The 21971-nt window shown below is 35.0% G+C and overlaps 1 protein-coding gene across 13 annotated transcripts in view; it reads left to right on the top strand.

Annotated features, from left to right (window-relative positions):
- The window catches only part of ARFGEF1 (ARF guanine nucleotide exchange factor 1), a 149038-nt gene that overhangs the window by 73058 nt on the left and 54009 nt on the right, over positions 1-21971 (top strand). For 12 of the 13 annotated variants that reach the window (XR_011233154.1, XM_069465538.1, XM_069465540.1 and 9 more), the window contains 8 exons: positions 4333-4444; positions 5194-5399; positions 5683-5767; positions 10391-10562; positions 12062-12213; positions 17512-17640; positions 18561-18719; positions 18965-19115. Coding sequence is in view for 12 of the 13 variants with exons in the window: in XM_069465538.1 (XP_069321639.1) it covers positions 4333-4444; positions 5194-5399; positions 5683-5767; positions 10391-10562; positions 12062-12213; positions 17512-17640; positions 18561-18719; positions 18965-19115 (1166 nt within the window). In the remaining variant the exon portion in view is untranslated. The remainder of the gene's footprint in view (positions 1-4332; positions 4445-5193; positions 5400-5682; positions 5768-10390; positions 10563-12061; positions 12214-17511; positions 17641-18560; positions 18720-18964; positions 19116-21971) is intronic. The other variant, XM_069465535.1, reaches the window with a different exon arrangement.

The raw sequence follows: 21971 nt of genomic DNA on the forward strand, positions 1-21971 counted from the left end.
TGTATTTCTTATTTAGGCAAATGACCCCAGCATGTTAATAAATTTATAAACTAGAATCCTGGAAGTTAGTTTAGATTTTCCCCTCACTCTGAATATATGTGTCACTAAATCCTGTTGATTCTATTTCCTAAATATCTCTGCAATCTATTCTCTTTTCTCCATCTCCCACAAGCTATTCTCACAAGTAAAACCATCACCATTTCTTGCCTTGACTAGTATAATCTTTTATAACTGGCTTACCTTTCTGTGGTCTTGTTCATTCTTTAGTCTTTCTCACACTTCACTAGAATAATCTTTCTTGAATTAAAGTCTGCTTCTATTTCTCTCCTCTCTTCCTCTTAGACAATAAAGCCAAAGCTTCTCGTGATGGCAATATATTATAGTACCTTCGTGATTTGGATCTCCTGGATTCTAGGCTTTATTACTTGCCATTTCTCTGTTTATTATGATACGCTGTCTTATGCTTTTGTGTATCAGTATGTTATCTCCTTCTCTGGAATGTTTTTGCTTGTTGTTTTTAAGAGATATAATCATTCTTCAAAACTCAGTTCCAGAGTCACCTTTCCCAGAAAATATATCATGACCATCTTCTTAATCAGTCACTTCTGTGTTATTTTCTTCCCTTGTGACTTTATTTGTTGCATTTTTACTATTAAATTTTTTTAAAATTGTGTTTCTTCCATTACAGTGAGAGCTTTTAGAGAACAGAGGTTGTGTTTATGTCAGTGGAAAATGTTTGATTTTAGTAAAAGTATGTGATTATGGTTGAATTAAAACTTGACAGGAGAATCATTAGGAAGACAGAACAGGCAAGAGCATTCCAGACAGAGGAAAAGGCATGTGTAGCAGCACCAGAGGGAAGGGAGGACATTTGAAGACCATTGTTCAGCTTGGCAGGGGCAGGGTGAAGAGGAGTAGCAAGAGATGAGATGAGAGCATTGAGTTGGATCTAGATTACAGAAGGCCTTATTCTTTATGTAAAGGAGTTTTTGTCTTGTATCTCTTGAGACTGGCATGCTAGTTTGTGAAGGATTTTAAGAGAGGAGTGGAAACATCAGATTTGTTTTGTAAATATGACTTTGCTAGTATCCTGAAAGTGGATTTGACAGATTAGAATATGGGCAAAAGGAGATGGGGAGACCATTTAATAACTCTTGCAGTAGGCCAGGTGACAGGTGATAAAGCACCAAAGTAGTAAAAGTAGGGAGTAAATGATTTGTAAACAAAGAGGTAACATTTGAGTTGGATCTGTAAGCACTTGTGAGAGTCCCCAGTGAACGGAGCAGGTAAAGGGCATGCTGAGGAAATAGACTGAAAATATGTGTGTTTAGGGAATGGAATAGGATGTGTGGAATAGGATATATTGAGAGAGGTTTTGTGTGCCAGTCTAATACATTTGGACAAATGGGCCAAGATTACTTTAGGATTTAGGAAAATATATAATCAAAGTACAAGCATACCTCAGAGATTATGGGTTCAGTTCCATACCACCTCAATATGGTGCATATCACAATAAAGCAAGTTGCACTAATTTTCTGGCCTCCCAATACATTTAGAAGTTATATTTACACTATACCATAGTCTGTTAAGTATGCAATAGCATTATGTCTAAAAAAATGTACATACCTTAACTTAAAAATACTTATATCGCTAAAAAATACTAATGATCATCTGAACCTTCAGCAAATCATCATTTTGCTTATGGAGGGTCTTGCCTTGATGTATATGGCTGCTGGACTAATCAGAGTGGTAGTTGCTGAAGGTTAAGGTGGGTGCAGCAATTTCTTAAAATAAGACAGCAGTGAGGTTTGCTACAATGATTGACTCTCCCTTTCACAAAAGAGTTCTGTGTAGCATGTGATGCTATTTGATAGCATTTTACCTACTATAGAACTTCTTTCAAAATTGCAGGCTGTCTTCTCAAACCCTGCTGCTGCTTTATCAACAAAGTTTATGGAATATTCTAAATCCTTTGTTGTCATTTCATCAGTGTTCACAGCATCTTTACCAGTAGATTCCATCTCAAGAAGCCACTTTCTTCACTTATCCATAAGAAGCAACTGCTCATCTGTTAAAGTTTGATCATGAGATTGCAGCAATTCAGTCTCGTCTTCAGGCTCCACTTCTAATTCTGATTCTCTTGGTATTTCTATCACATCTGCAGTTACTTTCTCCACTGAAGTCTTGAACCTTCATAGTCATCCATGAGGATGACTTCTTCCCTTCTTCCAAACTGCTAATATTGATATTTTGGCCTTCTCCCATGAATCACACATGTTCTTAAAGCATCTAGAATGGTGAATCCTTTTTAGAAGGTTTTCATTTTACTTTGCCCAGATCCAACAGAAGAATCACTCTCTATGACAGCTATAGACTTACAAAATGTATTTCTTAAGTCAGATTTACTCCTTAATTCATGGGCTACAGAATGGATGTTGTGTTAGCAGGCATGAAAACATTTATCTCCTTGTACATTGCCTGGGTGACAAGGTATATTTTCAATGAGATTCCTTTTGAAAGGAATCTTTTTTTTCTGAGCAATAGGTCTCAACAATAGGCTTCAAATATTCAGTAAACCAATGCTGCAAACAGATGTGCTGTTATTTAGGCTTTGTTATTCTGTTATTCTAGGATTTTCAGATGGAAAATGAGCATTGGCTTCAATTTAATGTCACCAGATGCATTAGCCCCTAACAGGAGAATCACCCTGTCCTTTGAAGCTTTGAAGCCGGTCATTGACTTTTCCTCTAGCTTTCAAAGCCCCAGATGAAATCTTCTTCCAATAGAAGGCTATTTCATCTACATGGAAAAATCTGTTGTGTAGTGGAGCCGCCTTCAGCAATAATCTTAGCTAGATTTTCTGGGTAACTTGCAGCTTCTCCATTAGCACTTGCTGCTTAACCTTGTGCTTTTACGTTACGGAGGTGGCTTCTTTCCTTTCAACCTCATGAACCAACTTCTGCTAGCCTCAAACTCTTCTTCTGCAGCTTCCTCACCTCTCACAGCCTTCATAGAATTAAAGAGAATTTGGGCCTTGCTCTGGATTGGGCTTTGGCTTAAGGGAACATTGTGTCTATCCAGAACTCTAAGATGTTGTCATATAAGCAATAAGGCTGTTTCACTTTCCTATCATTTGTGGGTTCACTGGAGTGACACTTTCACTTTCCTTCAACAACTGTTCTTTTTTGCATTCACAACTAGGCTGTTTGGTACAAGAGGCCTACCTTTACTCCTATATCTGCCTTCAACGTGCCTTCTTCACTAAATCATTGCAGCTTTTGATTTAAAGTGGGAGAGGTGTAACTTTTCCTTTCACCTGAACACTTAAAGCCTATTGTTGGGTTATTAATTGGCCTACTTTCAATATTGTTGTGTCCCAGGGAATAGGGAGGCCAGGTAAGAGGGAGAGAGGTGGAGAAACGGCCGATCAGTGGAGCAGTCTGAACATATACATGTGTCGATTAAGTTTGCCATCCTATATGGGCACGATTTGTGGTGCCCCAAAACAATTAAAATAGTCAAAGATCACTGATTACAGATCACCATAACAGATACAATAATAATGAAAAAGTTTGAAATATTATGATGTGCAATAAACAAGGTATGCCTGTAGGAGTTATTTAGTATTCACAGCTATAAAGTTCATCTACCACATGTCATTGTCTCCAATAGTCTAGTTTACTGCTGTTGATATGGATTAAAAAATAAACCATACTGTAACAAAAAGTATGTGAAATGATCCATTTCAGTGATAAATGTGGCCTTCCATTTGAAACTCTTTTCTTTCTTTTTAAAAATTATTTGTTTATGTGTGGTTTGTTTTTTTTTTTTTTTTCTTTTTTGGAGATAAGGTCTTACTCTGTCACCCAGGCTGGAGTGTAGTGACATGATCATAGTTCACTGTAACCTCAAACTTCCAGGGCTCAAATGATCCTCCCAACTCAGCCTCCCCAGTAGCTGGGACTACAGGCATGTGCCACCACACCCAGCTAATTTTTTTATTTTTTATTTAGACAGGGTTTCACTATGTTGCCCAGGCTGCTGGTCTTGAGCTCCTGGCCTCAAGCAATCCTCCTGCCTCAGCCTTCCAAAGGGCTGGGATTACAGGTGTGAGCCACCATACCTGGCCTCATTTGAGACTCTTTTCTAAAAAGAAAAGAAAACTTTGTACAATGTAATATTTTAGTACATTCATATATTGATTATATTAAATAAGTTCCTTTTTCTTGAGTGCTATTGGAAAATTAATTTACTGTAGTTTAAGATATTCTTTTCAGGAAATACAAATGGTTTTCTATTTTTAATGTTCTCATTAACTTTAACATCATCTAGATTCAATAAGAAGCCAAAGAGAGGAATACAGTACCTCCAAGAACAGGGGATGCTTGGCACTACACCTGAAGATATTGCCCAATTCTTACATCAAGAGGAAAGATTAGACTCTGTAAGAATACCATTTTATTTCATTCTAGCCTTTTCTATAAAATTCCTTTTTAAGTTAATAATACATGTTGTTGCCCCTTTAAAATGTTTTCCTAAGTATGAAGGTAAGTAAAATCTAAAGAATAACCTTGGTTATAATATAAATATATATAGTTGACCCTCCATGTCCGTGGATTTTGCATCCATGGATTCAGTCAACTGAGGATTGAAAATATTCAGGGAAAAATGGATGTTTGTGTCTGTGCTGGAGATGTACAGACCTTTTCCCCTTATTATTCCCTCAACAGTACAGTATAGCAACTGGTTACATAGCATTTACATTTATTAGGTATTATAATTATCTAGAGATGATTTAAAATATGTGGGTGCGTGTGCATAGGTTATATGCAGATACTACACCATTTTATATAAAGGACTTGGGCATCCATGGGTTTTGGTACCCAAGGTAGGGGCCTGGAACCAATGTCTCAAAATACCCCAGGGACAACTGTGTGTGTGTGTGTGTGTGTGTGTGTGTGCGCGTGTGTGTAAAATATAAATTTTGCCTTTTAAATTTTCTCAACTTAAAAGGATATCTTGGTATTTTTATAAATGCATTTGGTAGTTTAATTTTTAGCTTCTTGTTTGGAATTGTTTATCTTATTGTCAGAAACTTGTGAATCTTATCGGTTTTTCTGCTTGTTAAATGGCTGTGTGCCAAATGTAACATGCCATTAGAATATCAATTTCTATCTTCTGTTTTTACTTTAGACTCAAGTGGGTGAATTCCTGGGAGATAATGATAAATTTAACAAAGAAGTCATGTATGCATATGTGGACCAACATGACTTTTCAGGAAAGGACTTTGTTTCAGCTCTTCGCATGTTTCTGGAAGGATTCCGTCTTCCAGGGGAAGCTCAGAAAATTGATCGATTAATGGAAAAATTTGCTGCAAGATACCTAGAATGCAACCAAGGGTAAATAAGATTCAAATGCTTATTGATTGTCAGCTATATCCAAGACACTGTGCTAGGGAGCACCCAGGGATTTAGAGATAATAGGACATAATCCCTTGCCTTAGAGAATTTAGATTGTCTTCGATCTGGAAATGATAGGACAAATCCATACAAAAATTGTAATGTGAGATAGAACATAAATTGTGAGAGAGAAAATTAAAAGTGCTGTGGGATTTGAGATGACTTATTTAAATAGAATGATAAAACAGTAAAAGTTTATAACATGATATGTTTATTTTTCCAGACAAACCCTTTTTGCTAGTGCAGATACTGCTTATGTTTTGGCTTACTCAATTATCATGTTGACCACTGACCTTCACAGTCCACAGGTATGTTTTCTTCTAAGTCAGTTTTACAGTAAGTAGCACAATTAAATATGTGCTTTTGAATTCACTAAGTAATCGTTGAAATTTTGATCTTATTCAGTTAAACTGATCACCAAATTGGAGTATTTAATCTGGGTTGATAAACATTTTACAAAAGCAATTTTCAGTAGTAACTCTTTTATTTTTTAAATAATTTAACAGGTCATTTTATTGCCCTTTAAAATTCATATTGTTCTTTAAGTTTACTTTTGGTACTTTTTAAAATTTTAAAATATTAAGGCAGTACAGATGTTTTTGATACATAGCTTGAATCAGGGCTATAAATGTGCGCATCGCCCGAATAGTGTTCATTGTACTGGTTAGGTGGGTTTTTGCCCTTTCCCTTCTTCCCCCCCCCCCGCTTGATTTCCAATGACTTTTACTTTCCTCTGTGTACTTGTGTACCCATCAGTTAGTTCCGATTTATTAGAGAGTACATGTGGTGTTTGTGTTTCCATTCTTGAGATACTTAGCTTAGGATAATGGTCTCCACTTCCTTCCAAATTCCTACAAAAGGCGTTAATTCATCCTTTTTTATGGCTGAGTAGTGCTCTATGGTATACATATATCACATTTTGCTAATCCACTCATGAATTGATGAGCACTTGGGTTGATGCCACATCTTTGCTATTGTGAATTGTGTTGCAATAAACATTGGAGTGTAGGTGTCTTTTTGATAAAATGACTTATTTTCCTTTGGGTAGATACCCAGTAGTGGGATTGCTGGATTGAATAGTAGGCCTACTTTAGTTCTTTGAGAAGTCTCCATATTGTTTTCCATAGGGTTTGTACTAATTTGCAATTCCCCCAACAGTGAATAAGCATTCTTTTCTTTCTGCATGCACACCAGCATGTATTGTTTTTTTGACTTTTCAATAAAAGCCGTTCTAATAAGAGTAAGATGATATCTCATTGTGGTTTTAATTTGCATTTCCCTGATGATTAGTGATGTTGAGCATTTTTTCATATGTTTGTTGGCCATTTGTCTATCTTCTTTTGAAAAACTTCTGTTCATTTTCAGTAGTAATTCTAATTAAGACTTTTAGGTATCTGTAAAATATATCTGTATGTGTCATTCTCATGACAGACAACTGTATTAAACTTAAGACATATTTTAATCTAGAAGGATATTTATAGGTCTTCCATCTATATTTGTCACAACATGTAAAAACACTACATATAAACCATCTTTTTTTTTTTTTAATATTTCAACTTAAACAGTAGAGAGATTAGTATAAAGAACCCTCATATACCCTTCACCCAGCTTGCACAGTTATCACTGTATGGCCAGTCTTATTCTATCTACATCCTTTCCCTCCCCCAGATAATTTTGAAGCAAATCCCAGGTATCATTTTATCTGTATTTATTTCAGTATGTATCTCTAATAGAAAAATACTCTATTTAAACATAGCCACAATACTGTCACACCTAAACAATTAATAATAATTTTAAAACATCTGATATCTAGAAATGTTCAAATTTCATTTGCTTCATAAAATTCATAATTCCTTCTTAAATATTAAAGAAATGTCACTTTATTTCTGATATCCACTTAAAGAAGTTATTTTTTAAAGTTTTTGTATTTTTTGCATAGTTTCTAAAAACACACTTTGATATTTTTGGATAAAATTATCTTTACAAATTATTTACAAGAATTTCTTCATATTTCTAGGGGTAGGTATCTAATGACATTTATTATTCTTAGGATATAAAATAAATCATGTACTTAGTAATCTGAGATGTATTGGAAAAACTAAATTTTATTTGGAGTTTGAGATTAACCTTTGCAGTATGGAGATTTTTTTGGTTTGTATTTTGAGAGGTTTAAGGCAGGGTTGATATGAAAATTATATATCAAACATGAGGAGGGAGTATTATATATGAAGTTACTCCTATTTTAAACATCACCGTTGAACAACTGTGCATTTACCACAGATTTACTTGATTTTATATAGGACTTTTAAAAAAAATTATTTAAGATTTTAATCATTTAAGATGTGCTTTTGGCATATCATTGGCAGTATAGTCAAAGCAACTCGTCTTTCAGGGTTTTCATTATCCAGCATGATTACTTTTTTCCACGATTTGATAAGGCAGTCCACAGAATGATTTATTTAGATATCTTTATATCAGAGTTTTCAGTCTGATTTTTCATCTCATTTTTCAGTCTAAACCACAGTATTTATAGCCTGGGCTTACATTCCTTTGTTTTTAGAAGATTACACTTTTAAAGACATTTGGTTCTATAAATGAATAAGCAATATCATATGCACCTGTGCCGTATCTTCCTATACCATATGTATATGCTTGTGCTGAGTTATTTTGAAGAAATATTAAAATTTCCTTTTGTATCTTTTCATAAGTACCCAGGTTGCTAGAAGTTTTTAAAGACATCCAGTTAGGGAGCATTATCTTGAGAAAAATGTCCTGTCTTTAGCGTATGGTTTCTGTTCATGGACCATGTGCTTGCAGTCCTATCTAGCAGTGGCAACTGCTTGTTGTCAGCCCGTTCCTTGTCAGATTGCTGCTTGGCATTGTGTGCTGATACGTAGCCCTGCGTCTGTAGAGCAGCTTGTGAGTTCCTATGAAACTAAGTAGCCTGTTAGAAAATTGAACCATAATCTTGGCCCCAGTTGAGAACCATATGCACTATGACAAATAACAACGTTTGAAAAGAATGTAGGTAACTTTAAAGGAATTTCTTAAAACTGATTCTTCTCATTCTCAGTTTCAAACTTAAAATACAGGTGAATTTTAACAAACCATTTTTGTTCCTTTTGCACTTAGAGTATTTATAGTTAGGCTACCTTTTATATGGTGTGTGAGTCAGTGAATTTTTAAATTTTCGAGGTATGTTTAGAACATATTTAATTTTTTGTGTATATTAATCATCAGTAGTAACGACCAACTTTAAGTGATTTAAACACTAAACAAGGCACAACTTCATTTAAGCACATGAGAATAAAAGTCAAGAGTAGAGTGTTCCATAAAAGATGTCAGGAGCAGAAAAGTTTTACATGGCTTCCAGAATCCCACTGTGGCAGAAGTGTTCTGTGTGAGTAGTGTGCTTTATTTTGAATGCCTGAAAGCAAAATCTCTACTCCCACCTTCTGGGAGTCCCAACCCAGATCCATAGACACTTAACTGCTACTTCAGATTTTGTGTCAAGACTTCTCTCTGCCTTTTAATGGCATGATGCTAAAACGTTTTGCCATGCTCAAAATTTCTAGGTGGCTGACGTCTTCCTTTACCTCTTCTTGGCAGCACTTGTGCAGTTCTTTATTTTGTTGTTCCTGGTCTGTTTTTAAGCATTTGTCAGAACTTTAGGTAATACAGCTTTCTTTCTTTCATACTTTTTTAGTGCTTTGACTCAAGATGAGCTTTTAAAGTTATATGATAGAATTTTATTCCCTTAGGTAATAAGTTACATTTGAAAAATTGTGTGGTAATATTTTTACACTTTTATAGGAAAAGCACTCCTAGCACCTTTCTCTGACAGATGACAAAGATCTGTTTGCAGAGTAATCTGAAGTAAATAAGTGTATGAATCTCGGTTATATTTTCTAAATACTCTGGTCTCTTTACAGTCATTTTTCATTTTGTTTTTTCTATGAGACAGGATCTCACTGTGTTCCTCAGGCTGGACACTCCTCCCACCCCAGCCTCCTGAGTTGCTGGCATTACAGGTGCGAGCCACTATGCCTGGCTCTGAGGGTTTTTGCAAGCTTCTGATGACTTGCTTGATTATTGTTCTATGTACTTTCATGAAAATTTACAGGAGCCTTATCTTTAGAATTGCATTAAATTCTGTATGGAAGGTGGTAGGTAGGAATATATTTAGTTAAATAAATATCTGTTCAGAGATATCATAAGACTTCTGGGTTTTATCTGTCTCAGTTTCCGGAGATACAGTGTAAACATTTTGGCTGTTCTTGTTCCCAAGTTTGGTGACAGGGCTACCATTTTACAGACTCCAAACTTGTATTCCATAGCTTTATCAAGGTACAAAGTTGGACATTCCTGTTCAGGGTACTGTTAAACAAGATAAAGTAGTCCTAGAATACTTTGTCCAGATCACCTAATATAATTCAGTTGCCACAATGACTCAAACAGATTGTTCTCTTATTGTAAGTAAATTTCAGCTATTGTTATTCTTGCATCCACTGTTACATAAAATCAGTTTTTAACTTTTTTAGCAGCACATTTATGTTCTTCTGAACTAAGGTTTGAATGTTTTTGATACCTTTATTTTCTAATATTTACCATATCCCTTTTTAAGAGACTGCAAGAGCTCTTAAGCCTCAGGCAAAACCAAATAATTTCATTATCCAGTCTCCTTTCTCATTGCAAATTACTCATGTCCACTGCAGAGAAAGATGAATTACTTTATGCCAGAATGGGTCTTTTCTACATTGCCTTCATTTTCTGTGGCTTTTTTTTTTCATTTTTATATGTGTTTTATTAAACATTTTAAACATCCTATCTCAAAGTAATCATACAATCTCTCATATGAGTATTCAGTTCATAAAATACCAGTGAAACTTTTATGTTAATTTTTAGGAATTATAATGGTTTTTCATATCTAGGTTAAAAATAAAATGACGAAGGAACAGTACATTAAGATGAATAGAGGTATCAATGACAGTAAAGACCTTCCTGAAGAGTATCTGTCAGCCATCTATAATGAAATAGCCGGGAAAAAGATATCAATGAAAGAAACAAAAGAACTAACAATCCCTACAAAATCAAGTAAACAAAGTAAGTATCCAAATCAATTGAGTCCTGATTGTTCAAGGGAAAAAAATGGGGGTCCTTAAAAGAGTATTTCACTTGATTTAGAATAAAGTAACCATATAAATATGAGTAAGAAACGTGCTTTGATGAGAAGTATTCTAATATACAGTTGGGTGATCCAAATGTATTTTTCCCTACATCCTGAAGAATGATAAATTGACCAGTGATTAATAGAAAATGCTACATAATATGCATATGTTACTGTGTGTTTAATATATGCTCATCCATTTAGCAATTAATCTCATTCAGGATCTGGAGGTCAAAGAGATTGGTTAGACAACCCCTATAGTCAGACTTCAACCCTTTTTTTTTTCTGTCTCATCATTGAGCAACATCTTTCCATCTGTTCATCTATCGTGACACATAGATGGAAGCTGGGAGTAGGGGTGACTGGAGAAGCTGGGGAGGGTGAGAGTCATGGGAAGCTCATGGATTTGGAAGTCACTGCTTCAGACAGACCATAACTTAAGTAACTGTGGAGTCCCTAGATCTGTTAATACTTAGCAGTAGGAGCCAACTGTGGACTCATTTCTGTTCTAGATACTATATAAATGGAGACAGTGGTAATGAAATTAGAGCTGAAATCTGACTTCCGGAATGAGGAGAGGGTAATGGTTCAGGAATGTAAGAGTAACATAGAAAGAGGCTTCCTGCCTTTCTGAACACTTCTACTTGGAAGTGAAATCGTAAGCTTGAAAAAGTTGCAGTAGCAAGATTGTACTGACAGGAGAGAAGCTGTATAATATATTATAATATGCTCATATCCCTCTTTCTCTGTCCTATTTTTTATATGCTGGTAGGAAATCAATGAGAAGCTGGAAATGGGAAGGAGGATGGTGTTGTGCTGAAAACATTAAAATTACCCTGGAGTGTTAGGACCAGTGTTTTCTTGTTAACTCAGGAGCAGTCATTCAAGCATGTGTGGTACAAGGATGCCATTGCCTTTTACCTCTCTTCCGCTATTCTCCTATCCCGTATTTAGGTTGTTTCCCTAATACTTTTATTATGACGATGAAGGTTGTACCCACTCTCTCCCCTTTTCATAGGTTTTCTACTTATCCTCGACTCCTAGTCCACGCTCTTTTTTGGGGTGAAATTCACATAACAGAAAATTAACCATTTAAATGTGAAGAATTCAGTAACATTTAGTACATTCACAGTGTTGTGCAACCACCACCTCTTTCTAGTTCCAAAACATTTCATCACCCCAGAATAAAACCTCAAACCCATTCAGCAGGTACTCCTCATTCGCCTTCCTCCCAGCCCCTGGTAAACACCAGTCAACTTTCTGTTCTAGTGGATTTATCCATTCTGGATATTTCATATAAGCAGAATCATATACTATGTGACCTTTTGTGTCTGGCTCCTTGAATTGGTGGTGTTTATTATTTGATAGTAAAACATCAAAATAGCATTCTTAAATGCCTTTATATCTTAAATGCTAATAGTGTTTATTGTTTCAGATGTAGCCAGTGAAAAACAAAGAAGACTTCTCTATAACTTAGAAATGGAACAGATGGCCAAGACCGCTAAGGCACTCATGGAGGCTGTGAGCCATGTTCAGGCACCTTTTACAAGTGCAACACATTTGGAGCATGTGAGGCCCATGTTTAAGGTCAGAATTTCTGATAACTTAATTGCAGTATACATTAATATATAATTTTCTTCAGCATATTTTTAAGTTAAGGAAGTATAGTGATATAACACATTAATGTAGACCTGGAAGCTATAGCCATGTTATTTAGGACATAGTAGATACAAATTTTCTGTTATTTAAAGAGAACAAGAAGTGTTATGCACTATAAGTTATTAATGGTTATGTAGTCTTAGGAATTGAGTATAGAAAAGTTTTGGAGAATGATCATTAATCCTTAGCCTGGTTTTCTCTAAATGAGTTATACTTAAACCTTTGGAGTTAATTCAGATTTCAAAGTGATCATGAGGCTCTTTCTCTCTCCCAGTGCTTCCAGCCCAGGAACTAATATGAAGGTCGTGAGTATGCTTGGAGCCTAGAAAGTAGGGTAAAGAACAAAATGGAACATTGTGCTTGTGGGTTGATTTAATGAAAATGATACTTATTGGTTCTTTGAAATTTAATTTCCCATTCCTTCCTCATTCTTCTATTCTTCTTTTCTGTCATTTCTACAAATTCCAAAATGAGTAGGCAGTGCATTAAAAGGGTTGTAGGGAAGTGGAGAAGAGTCTAGTCAAGTTTGAAAAGAGAAATGGAGTAAGTTATATTCCATTTCATGAGACAGTATGATATAATGGATTGTCCATTGAGACTGGAGGTGATAATTCAAGTTCTCATTCCGATTCTAACTACACATATGTATGAGTAGTGAAAGATTACTACAAGATTTCTGTGCTTCTTTCAGCTCCAAAATTGTATAATAACTTCTACCCCTCCTTCAAGGTCTTGTGTCATATTGTATTTCTAAAAGTTGGTGAAGAATTATGGGATGAGAGTGAAGGAGCCAGGGACATAGTGTTAGAAGGAATAGTAGAATATAACTGGCCTTATCTTTTAAAATAATATAGAAAATCATGTTGAAATGTAAGAAACACATTTTTTCTTTATTATGAAATAAATTTTGTAAAGATGTGTTTGTTTGTTTTAAATAATCTCATGCCGTTATTTTACTTATCTTTATAAATAATGTTTTTCTTGGTGGGGGTTGTATAGAAGATTACAAAACAAAAGTAATAAGGAACCAGCCATAATTCTGCCACTCAGAGAAATACTTTTACTGTTTATATACTAGGTCATTAAATATGAAATGTCTGATTTCAAATCAGAAGTTTAGTTTCTTATATCTCAAACAAGAAGCAGTACAATTAATCAAAATATGTGCCTAAACTATTGACACAGTTTTGCCATCTTAACGGTAGCTTGCTTATGCCAGCAGCAAAGAAGCCTAGAGAGCAAGTAGCAGTGAAATCGCAAAAGGCATTTTCCACAGCTTGTTGAGAATTGAATATTTTTCCTTGTAAGAAGTGGTCCAAAGCCTGGAAGAAGTGGTGGTCAGTTGGTGCAAGGTCTGGTGAATATGGTGGATGACAGAGAGTTTCCACATCCAGCTTCTGTAGCTTGAGCAGTGTTGTTTTTTGTGACATGTGGTCTTGCAAGAGGATTAGGTTGTCTGTATTGACCAATCTCAGTTGCTTAATCACAAGCATCCCTTATCATTTCATCCTATTGGTTGCAGTAGGCATCCACTGTAATCCATTGACCACATTTCATGAAACTGTAGTGGGTAATACCAGTGCTGGATTACCAAACAGACACCGTTAGCTTTTTTGATGAATATTCAGTATTCAGTTTTGGACTGTGCTTCAGCACTTCATCTTTACCCAACTATTGTGTTGAACACTTGTGATTGCCAAAAAGAATCCATTTTTTGTCACACATAACAATATGGTATAGAAATGGTTCGACTTTATGTTGTGACAGCAAAGAAAGGCAAGCTTCAATACGATTTCTCTTCTGACACTTGTTTAATTCATGTGGTACCCATCTATCCAGCTTTTTTTACCTTGCCCATTTGTTTCAGATAGACTAACATTGTTGGAATGGTAATGTCAAACCTTGTTGCTAATTTACGTGTAGGTCAAGATGGATTCACTTCTACTACAGCTTTCAGCTCATCTTTATCCACCCTGATCTCAGGTCACCCATATGGCTTATTTTTCAAGATTAAAATCACCAGAATGGAACTTCTCAAACCATCGACATACTGTGCGTTCATTAGCTGCATCCTTCCCAAACACTTCATTGATATTTCTAGCTGTCTACGCTGCATTGGTTCCAAGATAGAACCTGTATTCAAAAATAACACAAATTTTTGACTTATTGATGGTTTCACAAAAATTACTTTAAAAAAAATATGAAAGATAATCTCAAACCAAAACATGTGTTTGAAAGAATGAGGACATACCTTCACAATAAAAAAAAGTGTCAAAGTGAAATGTCAGATATCAACTGTCAAATTTTGTACTTAAGGAAATTAGACATTCCATGCTTAAATAACGTAATACTTTTCTATCTTAATTAAACAATTGTGAACATACCATGTATTTGATTTTTATGTCTTGCTGTTTCTCCTATAAGTAATTTCCCAGTTTCATTAACAGCTTTTGTGATGTATTATCTAGATTAGCTATAGTTTATTTAAACATCCTCCAAGCTAGAATCTTTCCCCCTACTGCCTTTTTCTGGTGCCACTACCCTAGTCCAGACACCCTCATTTCTCTCTCTCTCTCTGATAACTGCAGCATTTTCCTAACAGGCATCCTCATGCTTACTTTGCACTCCTTTTATCCAGAGTGATCTTTTTAAAATATAAATGAAATGCCACCTTCTTACTCAAAGCTGGTCATTGACTTTGCATGATACATGAAACCTAACCAATCCCTCCAGGGTTTGCAGACCTTCTGTGGTCTGGCTCCACCTGCCTCTCCAGCATCATCACTAGTTCTCTTCTGTCTTTGCTGCATTTATACCAGCATTCTTTCAGTTTCTAGAATGTCTTAAATTCTTTTCAGGGCATTCATATAAGGTGTATCCGTTGTCTAGAAAGTTCTTTCCTTCTTTGCCTGAGTAGTTTCCAGTTTAAATGTCACCTTCTTTCAGAGAGTTCTGCCGTGACGCTTCTAATCTAAATTAGATCCCTTTATAACATGCTATGCTTTTCCTTCATTATATTTATAATAATTAATTAATTAAATACAGATGCTCCTCAACTTACAATGGTATTATGTCCTAATAAAACCATTGTAAGTTGAAAATATTGTAAGTCGAAAGTGCATCAGTATACCTAACCTACCAAACATACCTTAGCCTAGCCTACCTTAACCATGCTCAGAACACTTAGCCTACAGTAGAGTAAAATCATCTAAAACAAAATCTGTTTTATAATAAAGTGTTAATATCTCAGTCTGTAATGAAGGTATAATTTATTGAATACTGTACTGAAAGTGAAAAACAGAATGGTTGTATGGGTACCACACATACATATGTGAAGTTGAAAAATTGGAAGTTAAACCATCCTAAGTCAGGGACTGTCTGTATATACATTATTTGTATACATTTATGAGGCTAAAGACCATATCTGTTTATTTTTCCCAATATTTAGCATAGTTCCTGGCTTGTGGTAAGGGCCCAATAAATAAGCATTGTCTGGGGGAAGGAAAGAATGATAAATTCCTAGAATGTAATTTGTAATATTAAGGGCCATTTTTAAGAACCTTTTTACATGTTGCCAAATTGTATTTCACAAAGGTTTATACAGTTATGAGTGGACAATTTTACTGTTGCCTGGATATTACTTAGGTGTAATTTTATAGGAGAAATCATTGTCTCTGATTCCTAATGGAGTTAAAAATTTTTTTCACTGGCATAAGAACCACTTGTATTTCTTCTTGTATAAAATATAACACAAGTTTCCAAATAGATTTGCTGTTTCTGTGTAACAAAATGTGTAATTTGTTACTTTCATATGGTAATTTGTAGTTTATAAGTACTGCACTTCATGTGTTTCCCATAGGTTCTCTCTGTAGTGGCAGTTTGGGTGTTACAGATGAAGAAAAATGAGGTTCAGAGTTCACGCCTATAATCCTAGCACTCTGGGAGGCTGAGGCGGGTGGATCGCTCGAGCTCAGGAGTTCGAGACCAGCCTGAGCAAGAGTGAGACCCCATCTCCACTAAAAATAGAAAGAAATTATCTGGCCAACTAAAAATATATATAGAAAAAATTAGCCGGGCATGGTGGCACATACCTGTAGTCCCAGCTACTCGGGAGGCTGAGGCAGAAGGATTACTTGAGCCCAGGAGTTTGAGGTTGCTGTGAGCTAGGCTGACATCACGGCACTCACTCTAGCCCGGGCAACAGAGCGAGACTCTGTCTCAAAAAAAAAAAAAAAAAAATAAGTGGCAGAGCTAGGACTAGAACCCAGGTTCTGTGTCCTTTGTTTAGAGACTACAAACTTTACTTTTCAACTTTCTGAAGTTTAGAAACAAAGCCCTGGGTGGTTTTGTGGCCTTAGTAGTGTATACTAATGGCTTTATAGATCATTCAAAAATTCCAGTTGCCATTTCTATAGCAGACTGATATAAACATTTTTATCTTTGTGGCTGTATGACTATGTAGTTTTGCTTCATGATGATTTACCAAAAGCAGTTGAATGCTCTTACATCAGACATCTTAAAGTTATGTGCTTAATTAGGATTTTCAGTGCTCAAAAAGCAGCTCTTTTTTTGTTTTATAGTATAATTTCATTAGGTATCCAGAGTTTTGATAGTAAAATTTTAACAAGTATTTGTGTCTTCCATAGTCTATAATGAAGGTGTATTTTATTGAACTTTAACAAAAATATTGTCCAGCTAGGAACCAGAGATATCACTGATGTCTCAATGTAAAATATTTAACAATTTAAAAAAATAGGCTAAATGATGTTCAGGGAGCAGGCTTAAAGAAAAGAGAATAATGTTATTGTTGCAAGTAGGAAAATGATTAAAATAATCCTACTGGAAATAAAGAGTGTATGCAATATTGCAAGGCACAAATCTTACAAAGAGAGATGAGTTCAGGGATCAAACTAGTATTTTTTATGTATATTGACTTCCTATTTTTTAATTGATGTGAATAATTTATAGATGCTATTCTTAAAATATGCCTAAGGTCCTCTACTGAATTTATGATCTTGCTCTCTACTTATTTAAGCCCAGGAAGCATTTTATAGTTTGTTTTCCCCTTTGTCTAAGAAAGCTTTTCAGATAACTATGCCAAAGCCTTATTTCTTTTTTTCATAACTTCCTTAAATCTTGTATTGTTTGAAAGCCTTAAAAATATTACTGTAGTATTATCAAAAAATTTATTGCTTTATGTTCATGATATATTTTAAATTTTTCTAGTTGGCTTGGACACCTTTTCTGGCTGCATTCAGTGTGGGTCTACAAGATTGTGATGATACTGAAGTAGCCTCTCTTTGCCTGGAAGGTATAAGATGTGCAATCAGAATTGCATGCATTTTCAGCATTCAGGTAACAAAGAATTTTGCCTTTGTAGATGGTTTGGGACATTAATTACTTGTGGTTTAAATTACAATAATTTTTTATGTCTGACTTATTAAAAACTAATTTCAAATATATGATGAAGTTTAAATGAATCCTAATATTTAAGTTTCTGAGAAGCTATGATGGAAGGGGTAGTTCTATACTGATCTGTCTAAAATTTTATCATCATGACTTTGGTTACTTCATTTTTCCTCTGTAGAATATTAGCTATATAAAAAGTTGCCAAAACTTTGAATTCCTATATGTTAATTTTCATATCTTATTTAAACATGTCACATTTCATACTTATTGAATCATATTTTTATATATGTGTATATATTTTATATGATTTTATAACTTAAGCCTAAGAGAAAGTTATCTTTAAAAGAACCAAGTATCCAGTACATAATTTTCATGAACGCAGTCCCTTCTAGTAATTTATGTACTTTATCTGAGGATAACTTTTAGCCAAATTTGTCTTTTTGGTTTTTAAACGCATTTCACATTTAATTATGAATGTTAAGCCTTACAAAAAAGTACAGCCTAGCTGTAGAGAAAAATAAGCAAACTTATAAATCAGGTTTCTGCTAATGCACAGAGTACTTGAAACAAAAGTGCTCAATGATTTACCGGTAGGAATTCATTGGTTATCGCTAAAGTCTCATCTTGATTTTGGCACCTCTATTGTCTTTGGATTTTAGAAATTTATGTCTTTCCTGCTTCATTCATCATCATAAAATGAACAAAAATTTAAAAACTGTATTGTAGTATGGTATGTAATTCGTGACAAGTAAAACTTAGTCACAAGTTAAAAACTTACTGAACAAGTAAACAGTTTGTCAGTAGGGAATTAGAGATCAATCTGTTGCATTTACAACCATGTAAATATACTGTTCTCTTTTTTATAGCTGGAAAGAGATGCATATGTCCAGGCACTAGCAAGATTTACCTTACTTACAGTGAGTTCTGGTATTACTGAAATGAAACAAAAGAACATAGACACAATAAAAACACTTATTACAGTGGCTCATACAGATGGAAATTATTTAGGAAATTCCTGGCATGAGGTATAAGCACTTTATTTTCAACTTTGCAATTTAGTTTATAAAATTAGCTAATGCTAAATATTCTATCACTGACATGCTTAAATGTTTGGGGAGAAAATTAATTTTACATTTAAGATAAGTATGTTTAACTTTTTATAATGATTGATATAATATAACTTATGTTTAAATCCTAGGTGCGTATATTTAAATATTTTTGAGGATATTTTTAACATGGAATTTAAAACATTTTTCCTTTTGTAATTAAGATTCTGAAGTGCATCAGTCAGTTGGAGCTGGCACAACTTATAGGAACTGGAGTGAAACCTCGATACATTTCTGGAACAGTGCGAGGCAGAGAAGGATCTCTTACTGGAACAAAAGATCAGGCTCCTGATGAATTTGTGGGTCTGGGGTTAGGTGAGAACTTTTAAAATTCTTTTTATGAAGTGTTGAAAATTGTTTTCAGCTTCCTCATTATAAGTAACTTTCTTGTAGCAATGAAACATAATTAGAGAGATAAGGTAAAATGCCCTTTGTCTAACCTTATCAGAAAAAGCAGGATGACTAAATAAGGAATTAAACCTTTTTTGCCTGGTCTGGTTTGCAACAATAAATGACCGTTAGTCTCATTCTCTTCCTTAGGGGTAGGAGAAGAGTACAGTTTAAAATTACCTGCTTCTGGCCGGGCGTGGTGGCTCATGCCTGCAATCCTCGCACTCTGAGAGGCTGAGGTAGGAAGATTGCTTGAGCTCAGGAGTTCAGACCAGCCTGAGCAAGAGTGAGACCCCATCTCTGCCAAAAATAGAAGAATTAGCCGGCTGTGGTGGCGTGCGCCTGTAGTCCTAGCTACTTGGGAGGCTGAGTCAGGAGGATTGCTTGAGCCCAGAAGCTTGGCAGAGTAAGACTCTGTCTCAAAAAATAAATAAATAAAAATAAAATTGCCTGCTTCTAAGACTAATCAGGTAACTTAAATCTGTAAAGGCTGGTACAAGGCAATAAGACAGTTGGGCCGCTAGAGAAAGCATTCACATTCAAAATTTTTAAAGGCAGTGTGCAGGCCTAACCAAACTCTTCTACCAGTATGGGACCTCTCTGCATGGCTTCTTGTGTGCTTAATATGGCCAGAAACTTCTAGATTTCACCCGATAGAACAAAAGAAAATATTAGTGAAAATGGATAGAAAAGAATAAAAAACAATACATTATTATAAATGGAAGAAGTTTCACCAGGTAAGAAGCATAGTTTAGACCTTGACCTTGAGTACTCTACTTCTGGGTTTGAATTCTTTTGTATTTTTTCCTTACTATGTGCAAGTTACTTTAACTCTCTGAGACTCAGTTTCCACTTTTGCAAACTAAAAGTAGTATCTACTCATAGGATTGTTGGGATTAAATAAGAATATGTATGAATGGACTTAGCATAATGGCTGGTATAGTAGAAGCTTCTGATTATTCTCTGTCCATCCTTCCTACCCTACCTCCAACCAAAGAATCTAGAAACATGACCTAAAGAGAGCAGGAATTTTCTTTTCGTGATTTTACTGTTGTTGCTAGCACCAAAATTCTTAAAAAGTTCAAAAGAATTTAAACCTTATAAAGGATCCATTGGAAAAGAAATAAAGACCAGGATCATGTTGTAGCTTCCAGCTGGACTGGGTAAAATTAGTTCCTGGTGGAACTAATCGAACTGAAGCAGCTAGCAATGCAGTCTTTCCTTCAGTAATACCATAGATGCTATGGTATTTGCAAGGTCTAGGGGTGCAGGTATACACCTGATAACTTGGTGATCCAGCAGCAAGATTTAGAACTGCACAGTGATTTATGTAATCTGGAAGTCCAACTCTGTACATTAGAACTGTAGTTACTCTATGAGGTAACTTGAGTTACAGATGAAAAGTATTAATATTTACAGGCAAGTGAAATGAATGTGCACTGATTGATTAAATACCTTTAAAAAGGCCCGAAGAGTATGAGAAGACCAAAATAATGACAGGTGTAAATGCTGGGACTCAATTTTGACAAGTAGGACTACAGATTTAGGTTACACTAAAAATAAAACACCAGTGGAATATTTCGTCTTCTAGAAGTTTTAGTCAAATGAGAAATAATGATAACTTGCTGATAATGTTTCCTAGTATACTTGAAAATGAGTTAATTTATTCACTGTGCTGTTGTGCTACTTAGGGTAGAAGGATATGAGATGAGCTGTCTTTTCCCTTCAGAAAAAGAGAATTTACGGGAAGATACACACATTTCAGACCTGGCAATGAAAAACAGTTCAGGCTTTTAGGCCACTCTAGAGCCCAGTAACTCTTTTATTCTTTATTTAGACTTTCATATTATCTACTTCTCTTTTTGGTCTGCTCCATTCTCTACTTACCTCTGAATCATCAGGCTTTCATTTTTGAGTCTGTATCCTAGTCGAGCTAGTCTGTTGACTTGGCCCTGTTAGGCAGAGCAATCCCTTTGGACCATCACATTGGTTACCAGCCAGCCCATGTGGTACATGTCCGCCCCCATTCCTCTGAGCCCGCCTACTCAGACAGCAGATACTTTCTTGAGCAGGATGCTGTAGTCGGAATTTAAGCTAGAAGATGATGTGGTACAGGCAATCAAGCCAATGTAGTCCATATACAGTATATATATTTTTGTTTTAAACTAATATCCGACTTTATTAATAGTATCCATGCACCAAGTAGTCCATGTAACCAAGTTGACAGGCTTGAATATATATTGATCTGACTTTCTTATTGATACGAAAAAAGTCTGTGCCTTTACTTTTTGGAAACATGAAACTGAGTTGTTAAGAATACATAGTATATAATTATTAGATTTGAATTATATACATTTTGTTCTTTCAAGATATATATTAATGTTTAAAAATTTGATGGCATGATAATGTAAATGTTTAGAGAATATTAACACATGCATCTGTGTTCTTAATTAACCTAAATATGTGTGCTTTGGGGTAATTTGATAAAACTGGGAACTCTTAGCCTATTATACTGTCTGACCTATTATGTTATACTGTCATACAATTCTTTGAAAGATTTTATGTATTTGAGAAGTGGGTTCTTTGGATTCCTAGACATTTTATATATTCTTTATTCCTTTAAATCTTTTATTACTAGTGATTATATATAATTTTATTTATTTAAATATTATTATTTAAATATAAAAGGTATATATAGAAGGTCCTGTGGAAAGGACATCCAGTTGATATGCAACGGAAGCTGTGTGGTGATTGGCATTATTTTTTTCCGTAGGTTTTTTT

Source organism: Eulemur rufifrons, chromosome 3 (genome assembly GCF_041146395.1).
Source record: "Eulemur rufifrons isolate Redbay chromosome 3, OSU_ERuf_1, whole genome shotgun sequence".
NCBI classification, from domain to species: Eukaryota; Metazoa; Chordata; class Mammalia; order Primates; family Lemuridae; genus Eulemur; species Eulemur rufifrons.